Source organism: Meleagris gallopavo, chromosome Z (assembly GCF_000146605.3).
Source record: "Meleagris gallopavo isolate NT-WF06-2002-E0010 breed Aviagen turkey brand Nicholas breeding stock chromosome Z, Turkey_5.1, whole genome shotgun sequence".
Classification (NCBI taxonomy): domain Eukaryota; kingdom Metazoa; phylum Chordata; class Aves; order Galliformes; family Phasianidae; genus Meleagris; species Meleagris gallopavo.
The window spans coordinates 34018301-34037276 of record NC_015041.2 but is presented as its reverse complement, the minus strand read 5'-3'; the positions used below and the strand labels follow the sequence as shown (position 1 = coordinate 34037276).

General features: G+C 39.3%; 1 protein-coding gene across 1 annotated transcript; it reads right to left on the bottom strand.

Moving 5' to 3' along the window:
- Positions 1-9878: 9878 nt before the first annotated feature.
- On the bottom strand, positions 9879-14705 carry GCNT1 (glucosaminyl (N-acetyl) transferase 1). Its single transcript, XM_031557321.1, is given in 3 exon segments — positions 9879-11444; positions 11447-12301; positions 12707-14705. Coding segments are annotated over 2 exon segments (1278 nt in total). The 5' UTR covers positions 12174-12301; positions 12707-14705; the 3' UTR covers positions 9879-10893.
- Positions 14706-18976: the final 4271 nt, after the last annotated feature.

Genomic DNA, 18976 nt, shown 5'->3' with positions numbered 1-18976 from the left:
CCCCCCACGCTCAGGCTGCCCAGGGCCCCATCCAACCTAGCCTTGAACAACTCCAGGGATGGGGAATCCACAGCTTTTACAGGCAGCCTGTGCCAGTGCTTCACCACACTCTGAGCAAGTAATTTCTTCTCAGCATCTAACCTAAATCTTCCTTCATTCAGTTTGAAACCATTCCTCCTCATCCTGTCACTACACTCCCCTCCAGGTTTCCTGTAGGCTCCATTTGGGTTGCAAGTAAGTCCTCCAAAGCCTTCTCTTCTCCAAGCTGAACAAATCCAAGTCTTTCAGCCTCATTTTGTTCTCACTAGCTGTTCTATCTTTCCACTTCTGGTGACCCTGAGATGATTTTCTTGAGTTGTGAATACAAAACATAATTTGAACTCTGTTTAGCATATATGAAGCATCTGAAACATTTTCTGATAATACTCATAGTGATGGTACTACACATGATAAAAAGCCTAGATTACAGTATCTCATAAATATCTAAAAACTAAAAACTCAATTTGTATTACATTTAAGCCTAAAGAACAGCCTACGTAGACTAGATGGAACTCTGTTATATGATGGTCACTAGATGGCTTCCTGCCTGTCAAACCTTCTGGCAATTCCTGGCATCATTTGCATCAAATGGAAGTGTACTACTCTGCAGGCTGGAGATTATACAAGGGCTGCACCACAAGCAGTATCTCCTTCTTGATGTTAGCCTACAATGTCAGAGATAGATTTTAGTGATATGGCAGTAGTAGCTGAACCTTCTCAACAGTATTCCATTACGTGTTGTTGCTGTGGGACAGATGGCAGCAGAAGGGCAGTCTGACAGAACAGTATCAGACATGGAAGTATGTCTGAAGCAAAGATGTGTTACTGAATTCCTCCAGAAAAAAATGACATTCATCAACATCTGCTGAACATTTCTGGAGATCAAAAAGTGGATGTGAGCACAGTGAGGTGGTGGGTGGTGTGTTTCAGCAGTGGTGACAGAGACAGTGCAGTAGCCAACAGTCCGTAGGAGCAGACAACAGCTCTTCTGATTCTGCAAACTGCTGCATCTTGTCCTGTGGCTATGGGACAGCACAGGTCTGCACATACTTGAGTTAACTGAGTCACTGTCATCTTGATGCATGATGATCTCCTGGCCAGGATCCATACAGCTCCTTGGTACCAAAAACTTGTAGTTTTCCCTGGGTAATTCATCTGTAATAATGGGGCACACTGGTGTACAGGACAAATAGAAATTAGCAGAAAGGAAGGACAACTTCTTAAAAACTCAGAACCTTATGTCACAGGTTTCTTTCACCATATCCTATAATTTAACAGTTATATACTCTTCTTCTATTCCCTTTTTTCTTCTCTATTTTCCCCATGTCTCTAGTTCCAGTATATGTAATTTACATTGTTTTGTCTTTTTACATGTCAATGTAAAAAATATAGTCTTTTTCTCACTTACCTTTTAGTACTTTGTCTTATGATTTTTGTGTTGTTGGTGAAAAGGTGGTCAGTCATCCTATTTGCTTACACAGTACTTATTATGGTAGGACATTTGGATAAAGTTACAATACAATCAATAAGCCAGTGATACTTGCTGCCTTTCATTTCCTCTAGCCAAGTTAATCTTTAACTCTAGTAACAGCCATGCTGCTAATATTCTCCCCTCATGTGAGCACTGAGTAAAACACTGTGCCCAGACAGAAAAAAAAAAAGAAGAATGATATTTTCTTCTCTGTCCCACTGCATTCCGAAGGTTTATGTGGGCTTCTCTAGACACTCCCTAACACCTGAAAAAGGAAAGTGCTTGTGCAAGCAGGATCTCATCGATGGTTTTGCTTTTAGTATCTTGTTAAGACATTTTTGCTCTATTAATGCAGACAATTCCAATTTGCCTAGAGAAGTCTCTGTGCTTTCTAAGTTTTGCTGATGTTCTTTGACTAACAAAAAATGTACCACAGGAGCATGCTTTTGTTTTGCTATAGAGCACTGTAACTATGTTGCAGAGGAAGCAGCCGGGCTCCTTATGGAAAGAGTAAACTGACCAAAAGGGGCTGAGCCGCCCTGCAGCAAGAACGTGCAGATGAACTGCAGCTCTGGACTTGATTCAGAGAGAAAAGGTGCCAACAGTTTCTTGAAAATTACATACATAGTATTTTATCCAACAACCTAATCCTTTCCAGCAGATTGCCATTGAACATTCAGACTCAGATATTTTTAATATATCAGCCATTTTTAAAATAAATCTTCCATCTGACAATAGACAAGAAGTAGAAAAGGCAGAGTAGTGGGTTTTTTTCCTCAAGCTGAGGATCATTTGTGTAAGAATTTTGAGGGTGATACGTTTTTTTTTTCTGAATCTGTTCAGAGCTAAGAGAACCATAGCTCTTATTGCTTTTTTGTGCTTTCTCAGAAAGGGATGCAAGAAACTTGAAATCAGGGAGACACCAGAGCGGTGTGTTCTCCTTTGGTGTTTTGGAGGGCTGGCAGCCTTCAGTATCTGCACACTGTAAACATCACTAAAGAGGTACGCATTGAGTTGCATTTACAGAAAGCATGTAATTTATTTTCTTCAAAGGGGCTTTGGAAGATCTTGCCTGAGACCTGTAACATTCTGGCCTTTTGTTACTGAAACCAATCCCTTGTTCAAAGCTTATGTGCTCCTTGGAAAGGATGAACAAGAGGCACAGGTAGTGATCAACTTCATGGGACAGGCCAATGCACAGCTACCCAGAAGAGATTGTCTTTAACCTGCTTGTCCCTAGAAAGCTCTTCAGAGAAAAGAGCTGTACATACAGAGATGTGTATTCCCCATTCTTTTTTTTTTTATTTATTTTTTAAAAAAAGGCATGTGTGGCTCTTGTAAGACAAAGAGTGTGTAAGGGAAGGAAAGATTTTCCTACAGACATTTGTGGAGACTTAAAAATGAACAAGTCACTGAGCCTGGGCTAGTCCAGAAGGAAAAATAGATTCACATCTTCAGATGATGCATGAACGATCAAAGATCAGAGCTTCATGGAGTGGAGATCTCCTAACTTTAGGTCAGCTGGGCAGGGATGTCATGTGATCTTGGACAAATTATCAAGACTTCTACTTTAGGTGTTTGTTGTGCTTTTTGGAAACAAAAACCAAAATACAGAATATATCACTGTATTCTACTGCAGTTTAGACAGAATTACATATGGGAAAGAAAATTGGAGCAGGTGCTGTTAATTGAAAAAAGAAACTATTCCATGATCACTTTTTGTTACTGTTATTTTTCCTTCCATTACTCTTGCCAACAAATGACACAGAGCACCCGGTAGAATGTGAAATCATTTTGATGGAATTGTTTTCCTTTTTTCCAGCAGTTAAACAGAGCAGCACTCAACAAACATTAACCACATACTGCCTTCTGCAAAAAGCACTTATGCTACTACATAATCACAATGCCCATATATAAAAAGTAATAATTCCATTTATGTATTCTGATGTACCAATACTAAGAAGAGCATTTGCATAGGATTGTTAGATACATCTTCGTTATCAAATTCCCACTAGAGGTCTGCATCATGCAGTTTCATTCTAAACTATTACAAGTACTTCCTGTAGTCCAAAGAGATGATCTCCAGCTACCCACTCAGACACATACATACTTACACCAAACCTTTTTTACAGTACATTTTAAAGCATCATGGAAGCCCAAAAAACATAGGCAATAGGCACATAGTTGATCCTCTGAAATACAACTGTCTGTAATGGGCAGGTATCTTTACATCACATGTGGTAAACAGCCTGCCATTTCAGCCTGCAATCTTTCTATTAATCTAAGCAATTTTTTAACTTAAATCGCAGTTAGATGTAGCTGGTTCTTGTAAAGAAAATGCTAACTTAAAAATAACACAATGGGTAAAAAAGGGGAACTACTTGGTAGTTTAATTGGGACTGATACTTACGAAGGTTGCTAAGAGGATATGCCTAATAAGGAAGTGAATTACAGCAATCCCCAGATACTACATATTATTTAAAATATTCAATTCATAAGAAATCAGTTATGTGACTCCAGAAATACTTTGTTTCATCTCTTATTCACTTGGAGTGATTTTGTAACTGTACAGCTTCTGGAGCAATATAGAAAGACAGTACTATTATCTGGTTAGGACCACAGGGGGTCAGTCAGACCAAACCCCAGTGCAAGACAAGCTGACAGTAAAGATAGGCATGGTTGCTCAGGGCTTTAGTTGGGGTTGAAAATTCCAAGGACAAAGATGGCACAGCCTCCCTGGGCAGCCTGTTCCAGCACTTAGTTATCTTGCCAGGGAAGCTTTTCTCCTTCTCTTCATCTGGAAACTCCCCAGTTTCAATTTGTGGCTACCACTGGCAAAAGTTGTGGCACCAGGTAACTCCTTCAGCAGCACAGAAAATATTTCCAAAGTCCTCTTCCCCAGCCTGGCTTCTGCAGCTTCTCCTCACAGCATCTGTCAAAGCCTTGCTGGTATGCCTCTAGGCAGTGACATCCTTCTCATTCTCATCCACAAATCTAGACCTTTTATCATGGAAGGCTGTATGGCTACTTAGCCATGATAAATCCATATTATTTCCTAAATCCAAATGATTTAGCCTTGGTGAATCCTTCCTGACTATTCCTAGTCATCATCTTTTCCTTCATAAGCTTGCAGAATATGTGCTTCATGCACAGTTTTCCCAGAGGGCAAAGATGAGGATAACCAGGATGAACTTTCCCAGATCATTCGTTTACCTCACTTTGAAGATGAGTGTAACATTTGCTATTCTCTGGTCATTGGGAACCACCTCTGGTCTCCATGACCTGTCAGAGCTAATGGGCATTGGTCTTGAGAGGAAACTGGCCAGCTCAGTACTAGTGTGTACAGTCCAGTTGCCCCCAGGGCTGTGGGTAAGTCAAGAGCACCAAAAAAGTACTTCAACCTCTGTCATTAGATCATCCCCTCCATCATCCAGCAGATGGTCCAGCTCTGCTGGCTGGAAGTATCTGATGACTCGTGCTGAACCATGGACTTTAGTATCTCAGACAGAGCTGTGTGAAATATTGTGACATGTTGAGTGTCATTCTGTTCCTCTCTGACTGTCACTTTCCACTATTTGTTGCTCATGAACATATTCTGTTTTTTGAGAGACTGTTTCAGCCTGGGTCATTCAGCTTCAGTTTGATGAAAGATAGCCTTGTGGAGGACTTTCCTTCTCATTCAAATAATGTTCAAAAGTGACTGTTTTTAATGCTAGAAAGATGCTTAGTTAGTGGAAAATGGTGATAGTTTCATAAAAATCAACTGAAGTACATGGACTACACTGCAGAGCTGCCAGTCTAGTGGACATTTTTCTGAGTGTTCTTCAGGTTACCTGAAGTAAAAATTCAGTCTTTGGAAGACGGGAGAAAGCCTATTGCTGACAACAGATTTTGACATATTCACAATAATATGACCTCAGAAAGAGATAAAACCTCAGCTGTATCTTGTTCAATACCATTTCAGTTGAACTTGATAAATACTGAGCCTATGTGGACTTTGAGATTTTTGAGACTGCATCCCCATGAAGATAGACCAGAGACATTTAGAAGCCACTGTTCTTTCCCAGACTGTTTATTTCTGAGAGTTCTAATGAAAACAGAACCTAATAGTTGCAAATGAGATTTTAATTTTAAAATAAAGCCACCAATTGTTTTCATTATTCTCTGCCAGATAAATGACAGCCATGAAAAAGCTATTATTCTTAAGAGGGCTTGAGATTCTGAATTTCCAAGAAATGTAAAGAGAACCAGGCAGCTGAAATCAATGTCACAGCTGAAATACATGATCCAATCCATTCCTAGGTCCCAGTTTCCCTTCACTAATTTGGCTACAATACCACATCCACAGAAATATTAAAATCTAGATCAGGTGGTAATACAGAAATTATTCTGCCCATCCTTCCCCTAAGTAAATGATTGAGTATGCCCCTCTGTTAGACAATAGTGCAAAAGTGACTGTATTCTAAAACATGCCCAATGCAGTAAGCCTCAAGTAGGCTCTGTAACCCTGTCTGAGCTTCACTTCTCCTTGTACCTTGTTCAGCTTTACCTGAGCTGTGTGGTCTGGATATTACATTTTTATTTTTATTTTTATTTTTATTATTTTTTTCTGAATTCTTACATTTTGTGTGTTATAGATTTGTTGTCCAATTCTTGTGAAGGAGTGGCTATGGGGCCATGTTCACCAAAGAGAGAATTAGTTCTTCTGGTCTTAGCACCCCAAAGTAGGTTCATTTCAGTTTACTGTGGTGTAGAAACAAACTTCCCTGTAGCAATGGGAATTGAGTGTGTCAGGACGGAAGGATTATGAGTGTGGCATTATTTCCAACAAGCACCTCTTTGCTCTGCTCAAGCCCAATGCAGACATGATGTGCAGGTAGCTTGGGCAGCACTGACAGGTGCAGAACAGATGAGCTCACTGCTTCCCTTTGGGCTCAGAAGGCCCATGCAGGCAGGGGGGCAATTGGCCAGCAAGAGCTGGTGTGTTGTCAGCAGCAGGTCTGCTGATTTTTGCAGAGGGTACAAACAGGCAGGAATGGTGGCTGGGATTTAACTCCAGATTAAGGAGTTACACTCCTTCTTGTGGAGGCGGTATTACAACATCGTCCTGATAATCTAGTGGTTCTGACAGGTTATCAAGGTTTAACAGCCTGGCACAGGTAGTGATCTAATTACTATCAGTCTGTTGTTTAAAAAGGTTAAGAGTATTACCTTACAGAAGTGGTGGGCAGTCCTATTGTGTTAGTCTTCCATACCAAACAAATGTCTCATCAACACTGAGAAATCTGTCTTTCCAGCACCACTAATGCAATCCAGATAACCAGTGCCAAAATAAGCTAAGAACTAACTTACAACCACTGATACTGAGCCACAGCTTTTCGTTTCTATCATACACCAGTCAGTAAAATAGCCTTTGAAGTCAAACGGTAACTTCTGCTCCCCACCCAGATGTGCAGCAAAGTTGATTGAAAGGAAGGGAGATAAAAGGGTTTGCTTCGGGCAAATTAATATCAGTATCACTGGAAAGACTGTAATAATTAAACATTTTTTCTGCTATAATTTCTGAAATACTGCTTATCTTAACAAGAGAAAAAGGCTAAGGTCGGGTACCTGATGTTATTACTAATGCATGACTAGATCTCCCAGTAGAATCTGATTCACTTTTCAGATTCAGATTTCAGACTATTTCAGATTCAGATCTGAAATAAATTACTTTAAGAAAGAATAATTAGATCAGTGTCTGTCAGAAGGAGTTTGAATATCCTGTCTCTTGGAGTACAGTACAGAGATTTTTAACAGGTAGTATCTCCTTCTTGACATGTTGTTCCTAGCTGAATATTTTTCAGTATAATCTTTTTTTTTCTTTTCTTTTTCTTTTTCTCACACTACATGTGCATGGGAAAAAAAAAAACATATTTTAAAATACCTCAGCTGGACTTGAAGTGTTTGGTTGTGTTCTTAACTTCTTCATATTAAGCTCTGTTACAGCCAAACTAAAAGAATTTAATTTGAGAAGAAAATTGGGCTACTAGATTTCTGAAATTTTAAGCTGAGGATGGATGGTATTGCTAATTAGTGGAAAGCTATTCTATGTAATACAGTTTCTAATATTTAAACTGACTGAGGAGATCCTCACTAATACTGGGACTTCAGTGTATTCTATAAGTGACTAAGTAATCCACTACTAATTTTTTAAGATTAAAATAAACTATAATTAGGAAACTGTGAAATACTGCGAGCAAATCTTGGATCATGTTCGTTATTTTTATTGTTGCCACTCTGAGCTTGTAGCAGCACTGCATTTAGAGAAAGGGATTATATCCTTATCAGCACAATGCAAGGGACAACCTCTTCTTTCTTTTTTATTTTCTAATGCATATGCATTGCATTTATATGTTACAGTCCAGGTGGGTATTGTTAACTGTCATGCCACTTCAAAATGCACCAAGTCATGGCAATCTGATGGTTAATTTGATCATAACTGCACTGTTCAGCTCAAAGTTTTCCTGTCATCTTCTGATGTGCTAACTAGGAGGCAGTCAGGCAGCCAAAACATCCTTCCTGTCAAACCAAACATAACACAAGAAGGAGGTTTCAGATGAAAGCATAAATAATTATGTTTCTGGGACAAAATCAGCCTTTGAGCTTGAAAATTTTTGGCTTAGTGACTCCCAGGGATAAGGTTACCACAATTGGTTACTACAATTACTTAACCGTATGTGTAAAACAACAAATTTGCTATTGATGAAACCACCCAAAATGCTTATGTAGAAGTTCAGGGTTAGGGCTTGCTCTGTTTTTATGGCTGAACCAGAGCACTACTCCCAGCACACTAAGCTGTTTTGGAAAACTCAGGAATGGAAAACTGAAAGACAAGATAAGGGAATTTGAGAAAGGCATGTATTTCTTCAACAATTGTTCATCTGGGTACTCATTACATCACCTAAAATCTATTAATTGGAGCTTTTCTTCTACAGTTTAGTTTCAAGGTGGTTGTTTTTGTGGTTTACATTCCCTGGGAGAAAAAAAGAATTCTCTGTACTGGAGAATTCATGCTAAATGCTGAGCTGTTCTTGCATTTTTCCTTCCGTATAGAACGGACCACACCATGAGTATACACAGGATCTCTCTTGACTCTGTCCAGACAGTAACACTTGGAGCTCCTAATCAAGTACAGTCTGCACCATCTACAGTAGCAGTGTTGTTAGAAGATAGGCATTGTATTATACATATTAGTAAATACAAAACACATTGAAACAAGTGAATAAGCTGATGCCCCTGATATCTGGAGGATTTCAAGCAATCAAATACATCCTCTGGGAACTTCACTATCATCTTTTCCTTCATTTTTGAACTATGAGCATTAGTGTCATAAAAGCTATTTATGCAGTTTGTCTTTAAGTAGAAATTCTTAAAAAAAATGAGTTGAAAATGAAACTTTCTGACATTTCCCATGACTACACAGTGAAGTTCCTCCTTGCTGTAGCTTGTACAAAGGTAGTAAAGTACAGCTGTCTATTAAGACCATTCTTGTCTGAAAGCCAAAGGGTGGGGAAGACAACTTGGGTTACTATAGAGTATTTCCCTCCTGTGCTCATCTCCCAGGCCACAATTACCTGCACCAGGTAATTATGCACCAAGTGAGAGTCTCTGAACTCTTCCTAAACAGCTTTCAGGTGGTTTTAAAGATGGGGTTGAAAAGAAAAAGCCTCATTTCAGATTGAATCTATAGCGCCCTTAAGAGCTTATATGATCAAAGGGTAAGCTGCTAAGCTGCTCATTGTGTTCACATCTAAATATTTCCCAGAAGATACTTCATGACAAACTACCTTTGTTAGAAACTTATACTGCCTTCACAGTAATCCAAGAAACACAAATAACAGTAAGATGTCATGTTTACTATGTCACTTGGTAGTGCTAATAATAAGTTTCAGGATCAGATAGTATACCTGACTGTAACCATGCATGACGAACTAGAAGTGCTATGGAAATAAATAAGCAATAGTACCATTCCTCATGCTGTTCTCTTCACTGGTTACCATGCTTCTGTACTGTTTGTAGTACTTGTGCCACATTTCAGTAGCTAAGCCCAGTAGGGAACTAACCTGAAACTCATATAGATTTCCTCCTTTCCACTCTACCAAAAGAAGTAAATGAATTAGAAATAAATAAACAAGCAAGCAAACAAATGAATATGTAACAGCTGCACCAGATAAATTTAAATAATCATGGACACATGAATGAGTGGATGTGGGAAAGGTAGGACTTGTCTCCACTGCAGCTTAAGTAAATATAACTTAGGTCTTTATGGTTAGGGTTTTTGGCAATGCTATTAGAAGGAATTTATTTGTAGGAAGAGACAACAACATTCAGAAAAATAACTTTATTTTTCATACCTAAAATTGTCTAGGATGCAACTTGAACTAACAGAATGTAGAAATCAGCAGTTGAATCAGTAACATTTAGACATTGCCACAATTCTTTTAAGTCTTTGAGAATGACTTTTTGAGTCATTCTGGTTCCAAAAGCAAAGCTTGTGATACAGTAAGTGTAAAATTCCAACTCTTATCAGGCACAAAACTGAAGTTTCCTGAGACGATACAACAAGGAACTAATATATAAACTTCTTATCACATTACCAGGGACGGCTTAAGAGTACAAAAGCAAGATCCTGTTACAAAAATAGAAATACAAATCCTTAATATTCCTTGCTGAGGATTTCCGGAAGGACTAAGAGTTACATATTGTAGAACTGCAGCATTCATATTTAAGTTAAATGATGACCTTTGGCTTTGGTATATCCCCTTTTGTTTAATTTTCAAATCAATTAATTATTAAGTTCCTGAAATCTTCCAGCACTCAATATGAACTTCATGCAGGCCAGCTGCTGCTTTCCCGTATTTCTCCTCACTTCTCCATTTCAGTGAGCATTACATTCTTGGGAAAACAAACAAACAAACAAACAAACAACAGTAACAAAAAAGAAAAACACCAACAACTCAGAAATAATCATGAACAACATCCATTTTCCACGCGTTCAACAAGTAGTTTTACCCCAGGAAGCCCAATAATTATACTATAACACATATTGAGATAATAAATATTCAAATTAATTGAGCCTCCAAACACTACTGTCTGTGATGTACCCAAGTTCCAAGCCCTAGTGTGCAACATAAGGCATTCTCATCTTCATCTGAGGCATGTCTTCTTTCCTTCTTGTCAACGCACAAAGAAGGTCCACATCATCACCATACCAATGTAGTGATAATCATTATTCCCATCATCATCATCACCACCACCAACATCACCACCAGCGTTGACTGTAAAAATTTATAGCTGTATGTTCTTTGGTCCTGTGTTTCATAACTGGAGCATGCAGCATTTCAGTTCTTTTGCAGATTCAAAGCTTTATGTCGCAAATATTCTTCCAAACACTTCACTGCAAAAGGATCAACATCAGTATCAAACTTATTAGCAAAGAAGTGGTGGTTTCGCAGCATCCAGTTCAGGTCTCCTACGCCAAACACACAGACAGAGCGAACATGAACTCCGCTGCATGGTGGGTAGGGTGCACCTTTAGACACATCTCCTTCGAAGTACTGCCACTTGACAAACCTGGCCAGTGCATTCATATCAGAAACGTCATACTTCTCATTAGAAGAAACAGCACCTGGGACGTCAGGGATTCTCTGAATTGTTGCCCATAGGTACTCATCAGGGCTGTAAGTGTCTTTTGCCCACTCAATAAATTTGAGGATTTTGCTATTTTCTAATATGTATTCTACAAATCTTCTGCTAACTACAAAATAGGCACTACCAGAAAAAATTGGAGTATTGAGAGGTGGTAGTTGTTTATCTATACCTGTGTTTTTCACTTTACCATCAACAATCTCATAGTGTTTTTTCCACCTTACTTCTTTATAAACAGGCATTTTTCTGTTTCCAAGCTGTTTTCACCTTTAAGGGCTTTTAATTTCTCTACTATTTCCTGGTTGGTCTTTATAGGAAAGTCCATGCCACAGAGGTTTATTAGGTATTTCCAGTTTGAACTTCTTCTATAGAGGTCTTTCATGCAATTAATATCTGCCTGTACCCTGCTCCATGAAGCATATACAACACTCTCTAACTGGCTGGATATAAAGACATTATCAAAACAGGAGACTATTCCTTTCACAGCTGTAAAAAAAGATTCTGGAGATTTTCTATCAACATGGATGCAATAAAAATTCTGAGGAGCATAGATTGATCTCAGAAGCCTGTCAAGCATCTCAATTTTGTGATAAACCACTATTGAGTAAGCAATTGGAAATTCTGCTTCTTCACTGCTGAGAGGTTCCATAATGTATTTCCTCATCTTGGTGAAAGAGGCACAGTCTGTTGTCATGTTGATATAGTCATTGGTTGTTAGTCTGGGACGTTTCTTAAATGACACTGATAAGGTCTCAAGCTTTACCTTTTGAATTTCTTCTATATCACCTTCCAGTATCTTGGTGCAGTTAATGTCGCCAATAGAGTCTTCCTTAGTCAGCTCAAGATGTCTTCGATTCAAGCAGTTTGATTTCTGGTTAACTTTCAAAACCGAAATGATTACTAAAATCAGAGTTAGACCCAAGAAAAGTCTGAATCGCAAATTGTGGAAAAAACGTAGTTTCCTTTTCAGCATTTCAAATACCAGGTGACTTTGCAGAACTAAAAAAAATAGCCCCCCACTCTGCTTGTATAAGCCTCAACAACATCAGAAAAAACAGTTGGAAACTTGGAGCATTTGTCAAGGAGATGAAAGGAAAAATCCTAAAATAAAATGAAATATCATCATCACTGCCATTGCTAAGATTTCTGTAAAAGATAAAGGGATAATAGTAGCATTGCTTTTAACAGTCTGTAAAGAGCAAATACTTCAAACAAAAATATTTTGCTGGAAATGAGATTTTTTTTTTTCCAATAAAAAGGGAAAAGAGGGAAAATACAGCTGGTACATTATTTCCTATCTTTTATCAGCTGTAGCACTAAGGATACAGACAAAATTTCTGAAAGGGAACAGAACATGTTTGACTGCATCTGACAAAATTAAGGTCAATAAGTCAGATATGTTACTGACATAGCAAGTATTTGATGTTAATTCATCTTCAGAATTAGACAAGAGCATTTTGTATCCATTTTAGCAGTGACACAAATTGCATCAGAACTTTAACTTACCACTAACTTCTTAGAAGCTACTGAATGCTATTGATGATCCTTCTCCTTAGTGGGGAGACAGTCACAGAAGACTTTCAAGACTTTTACATGAGGTGCACTCTCTCCAACATCCTTGATCTTAGAAATGCTATTAGGAAAGAGCTGATGAAAAGAGGAGAAAGAAATTAGTAAAGCACAGCTCCTCAGCTTTGTGAAGGGTGCTGTAGTGCTGTAGCTGAACTGCTGAAGCACCTTTTCAAGGTAAAAAGGCAGTGGTTACTGCCCATCTCTAAAGCTGATTTTTGTTAAGCCCCTGCCCCTCTTAGTACTGCAGTACTGCATTACCACTGTCTAGATAGTCTCCATTTTTACTATTCAGCTGTTGCTTTTGATGTTGAAACATACTACAAGGCTGAGTTGCATCAAGATTTATGACTTGCCAATCCTATCTTCATCTTAGAGATGATAAGTTATTTTTTTGGTCCTGTTTCTGTTCACACAGCATTGAAATACTTTCATTTTGCCAGCACCTCTTGAAGATTGCACCATTGTAATCTTGAAGTGTTAAAGGATTAGAATTTATTTTTTTTTTCTAAGTATCACTTCAAAGACTGCTCAAAGCCAGGAAATTCTTAAACAATTTACACTGCTACACAAATGGCATTTCTGACTACAGATTCATTGTCTGAATAATCCAGTGCAGGTCTGAATTTCAAATGAAGCTGTAGTTGCAAAAAACAGTATAACATATAGTGAACATCTTCCAACATTTTAGTCTGCAAGTCAGAGAGTTCACGACATCCCTGGATTGGAGAGATACATAGTTTCTTTCATTTTTTCTACTTTCAATACATTTTTTTGTGCTCTGACTTTTTTGTCCAGCCCTAAGAGTAATTGCTTCCCAAAATAATTGATAAGAACATTTGTTTAAGGAAGAGTGAACTGTATCCTCTTCACAGCTTTACTATAGGCTTAGCATAAGATCTTTCTTTTTTTCCTCTTTTCTTTATGGTACCTCAGTATTACTTTAAATTTTAATTCTCAAACTGTAAATTTCAACTTGATTTTAAACGTATGTGTAAAAATTTGAGATCTAATATTACGGAGCTTTTTGACAGCAATTATGCCACTGGGATGCACCATGTTTTGTGTCCACTGTTGTGCCCACTCTGCAAACTGACTGGGGGAATTGATCCAGGTAGAGAAGGTGAATGGAGGGTGATCTCACTGCATAAATGTATAGCACAGCAATAGGGATCAGCAAAATTTTCAGGCAGTCCTATACCACGAAGGCAGATGTTTGTTTCAAGCCTGTCTTAGGTGCGTACTGTTGTTAGGCTGGAAGAACTAAAATTTAAACTCTTAATGGAAGTAGCTAAGTGAACCTGTGTACAATTGTAGATGAAATTGTGCAGTGGTACTGTCTAAGCAACAGGTCTCACACTTTGAATTTTAATTAAACAAAAACAAACAAACAAAAAAACTGGGTGTGTGGGGGGGAATTCCACAATTACCACATTTAAATTGTGACCTAGCATCAGACAGTTTAGAGCAACTTTTAGCATGCCTTATGACCTACTACATACTTGCTCACTTGACATTCCTCCAGTTCTGACTGGTAGATCTGATCCAATAAAAATAATATTCATAACAAATGAAATTAATAAAGGAAGGTGACCAACTATGTGGTTGTCTCCATAATCTCTATCAAGTATGTATTTCCTTAAGATGAAGCTTGTAATATTGGTTAGCCTTAAACTACTGTTCTACTCTTACCAAGTTATAAAAATGCCTCATTTTTGACTGTGAATTTTTAGCTGTCAGAAGCTGGAGTTTGTTTCTTTAGAATGAGAGTTAGTGCTGCTACTTTATCGTATTCTCAGTGTATGTAGGAACATGAGCATTATCAAGTAACATGCTCTATAAGGTTTGTCCTTCCTCCCCATTCTATACGATGCAGGGAGCCAGAGCCTTAACTGAAAGCTACCATTGTGATCTCCACCTCCTAAGAATTTCTGAAGAATAAAGCTTACTATTAAAAGCTTTTTACACAACTGAATACAAGGTAAATAACTGTTTCAGAATGGTCATCTATACCAAGCTGGATGCAATTCCTCCACTGTTTTGAGCTCAAAACAAATGAAATCTGCATTTCTTTTACACCAGAGAAAGAGATCTGTAAATGTTTACAGGTTAACAGAGCTCTTATTTTTAGGTGGAGGTTTTCCCCACAGTCAGATTTTTTTTCACAGACACACTGCTGCCCCAGAACAGACTTAACAATAAACTTCTCTTTGTTGATGCTTGCAATTCCTCACTAAAAAGTACTAAACTCTGGCATATTCTTTGCAAGTGTTGACCTTTACAGTGTTGGGAAAGATTTGTGACCTGTCATCTAATTTGTCACCTAAACCTATTTTAGAAAGGTTTTTGTTTGTTTGTTTGGGTTTTGTTTTTTTTTCTTTTTTTTTTCTTTCCTGTTTTAGAAAGATTTACAAGCCTAGAATACTTCCTAAACTGACTTCAAACGGCATTTGACAAATGTTTACCATCTTCTTCTCTTCTCTGGGCAGTTTTACTGTGCACAGTGAAGAACACAGTGCCAGAGACACAACTTTGCACTGGAAAGAGTAGGAGGTTTGCACAGCCACATACAAAAGGCTTCACACTGCAGCTTTGGACGTGCTCTCAACCAGGATTTAGTCTCTCTTATGGACTTAACCCACTTCAATCTTCTACATTTATTCCTCATTAGAGATCGTGTTTTTGATGTAGGCAGTCATACAAAACCGAAACCTCCAACAGTTGCTAATGTTGAAGGAGTTGGTAGAAAGGTATGTTTAGCTGCCTGAATCACTGCTTCCTGCCAAAGTTACTCTTCAGTGCCACAAAGAAAGAGTAGAATATGACTAAACAGAATGCATCAGGTCATTACAGCTTGATATTTACTACAGACTATTGGACATTTACACAGGCATTTGGGAAGAGAGATAACCGTGCTTAGTTTCAGACTTCTCTTCTGACACCTGTTCTGTAAGGGCACATAGCTTGGATCAGCTGCATCTGCTCATCTGTACTCATTCCCTGCCAGTCTGGGAAATATTCTGGGGAGAGTAAATCTAGATCACATTTTTATATTACTGTAAAGGTGCTACTGTAAAAAAAAAATCTGGCTTTGTTAGTGATGTGTTTACCTGGTTACTGTATAATTGCTAAGACAATCAGTATTACTGACTGAAACAAGTCAGAAAGAGATTTCATGGGTGTTTGTGCAAGCGAAAAGAACTGGGAATAACTCTCACCTAGGAAAGGCTGCAGCCACAGGCAGGAGGGAGCAGCACTCTTTTAGCCCTACTCAGCAAGTGATTTCAGATAAGTATATCTTCACCCATCCTTAAAAGCAAACATAAAATCCAACTAGAAATATAAGTCTTCAATGAGAATAATAAAAAAAACCACCAACCCCACCCTTTCCCCTACACCTCAAGAACCAACCTAACCACCCTTAACAAGATTATAGCTCAGCTCTGAGGGACACCAGAAGCTCATTTGGACATTTTATGCAGACTGCTGGCTTGGATCTGCAGCAAGTAATGGCAGAACTGCCAATATGATCATCTGCACTGTGTGGCAGCACTTGTGCAAGGGGCATTTTGTGGTGGTACAGAGCACTATGATGTTACACCAGCCCTGCCAGCAGCACTGGAGAAGCCAACCCCAGCCCTTTGCTGCCAGCACAGCAGATCCCTTTGGCTGTGGTTTCACAGTGGGATTTGTCTGATATAAACTGTTTCTGGGGTAAGGAGCAGTTCTCTTCCTGCCTGTACTATACGGGCCACCCATATCCAGCAGCTCCTTGGTCACCTTGATGTAAGAGCAGGTTTCAGCTGCCTACTGATGGGGCCCAATGGTCTTGATAGCCCATCCTGCCCCCACCCCAGGAAAACATCAATACAGGGAGGAATGAAGAAGAACTACATCTCATCTGCACACCTGATGAAGTAACAAGTTTATTGTGAAACTGCATCGTTAAAAAGGGGGGAGGGAGTTAAGGAGGAGTAAAGGCAACACAGTACACAAGACCTGGACAAGGGAGTTTGGAAAAGCCTCCCTTAACAGCAGGGTTTCAGAGATCTATCTGATACAACACCTGCAAACTCGGGCTTCCATGTTTGGACTGATAATAAGACTGAGAGTAGGAGGCTTGTCTTTCTCTAAACTAGGTTAAAAGCAAGAGATGCCTCTAATCAGTTTCACATCAGGGTGGTATCGCCCTTGGGGAGTATTTATTTTGCCAAATTACTGTCCTTAAGCTCCTATCGTCCTCATTTTTCTAACAGCAGTTACACACATTTACTACTCCAGAAAATATGCAAAACGTAGGTCCGCACAAGGGCACCATTCTGCTTCCACCCCAAGGGAGTGTAAGAGTGTGTGTGGCTTTCTTAAGCACTGCATTGCTAAGCCTTGCTGCTGACCAAGGACACAGCACATAGATTGTCAGTTCACCTGCATCACTCACAGGGCCTCCCTCTCCACAACCAATTTAATAAGGCTTAGAAAACAAAGTGAAACCATATGCTAACTATATATATTTTTTGTATTTAAGATATTAATACCTATTTTTATGCTCATAATTATTACTGGTTTTTTGTATTTTAGAAAAAGCAAGTAGGACTTGCTATGAAATGGTACACAGACCCTTCCCTTGATGACAGGGTCTGGTGGCACAGGGACAAAGAATTAAACGGCTTGTAACTTTGGCACTTCAGCCTTTGCTCACAGCAGTAGAGAAACTGTTGAAGCAAGATGCTAAAGATCAACTCAGCAGTGAAACAGAAGGCTCCAAAACACACCATGTGTTAGTACCAGCACCAGAAGCTCAGGAAGGGTCTAAGGAGAGGGTAAAATTTTACTTTGGGGCACTTAAAGTGTGACAGGAAGGAACTAAGATCTGGGTAGTACCACAGAGGATGGCAGGAGACCAAAATCAGCTACGTGTAGGGCACAAGAGACCTTACCGGTTTTATGGATCTATCCACAAGGCCTTAGTGCTTGTCACTGCTTTCCCAGACCACTGAGCTAGGATGTACCTCACTGCCCCTCTCCACTTCCCCTGTTCTCCGTCCTCTAAAGATAGCCAGAGGAAGCAGACGTGTTTCCCCACCTGTAGTTGCTTCAGTGACATACATTCAGTTGTTTCTGGCACACAGCTCTTTAGAGATCCCAGAAGCACAAAAATGTCACGTGCCTCTAGTTTATGTCCACAGATAGGTAAGCTTTCCATCCAAGCTTTACTTCAGGTGCTTGAAATCTTTTTGGCAGCTGCACTACGATCTTAAGTGCAGTCATAACAGTCTGGAGTTCTTATTTTTGTGGAAACCTATTGAAGTAAGCTGAGTGGAAAATGTAGTTCTGAGTACACCCATTTCTTAAGTGGCGGTTGGGATGGGCCACAAAACAAATAATGCTTTTGATGGGTGGGGAGTCAGGGGCAGAACTGACTAATTTTTTCCTTTTTTTTTGCTTCAGTGGGAGGGGAAGGAGATACAAAGAGAAATTAGTTGCCCATCGGAACAGTATGGAAGCAGTGTTATCCACCCCTTCGCTCTTCACTTCTCCCACTCGAGCTCCACCCAAGGTATAGAATCATACAATGATGATGGTTGGAAAAAACCTCGAAGGTCAGTCCAACAGAAACTATGCAACTACTCCGTGACACTTCAGCAGAAGGTTCTCCCCTGGGCGTGGGCTTACTGAAAAGTCCTTGAGTTTTAACAGGGCATACCAATCATGCATCAAAGCATGCATGCCGTGCAAGCGGTTTTTCACGATTAACCGGCTTCCATTCAGACTCAGCTATGCAGAACACTTGTTCTGAGGAGGAAGTGATTTTTAAAACAATAAGCAGCTTGCATGAGCACCAACATACACAAGCACAAAGACAGAAAGACAGACTGCGTAGATGTGGGATTATTGGAAGAGAGATGCTACACACAGTGGAGACACGTTTACTCAGCATTTCCATGGTATAAAGCAATGTGACCTTAAATGTAGATATGCCCTTGATTGAATGAACACTCACATGTTTATTCATTAGCTGTCAGTCTTATGGGGGGAAAAAAAAGACACTGGTCAGAAGTAAGTGTTTGGGCCACTGTCAGACTGTGGGATAAGATCTGAAATCTGGAAGTCATGACCAGACAGCAGTGGGGCTGCATGTGGGTACAGAGTCTGCTCATTAACAACACTCCACAAAACCAGGGCTTTTTTTTTCAGAATATTTGTAAG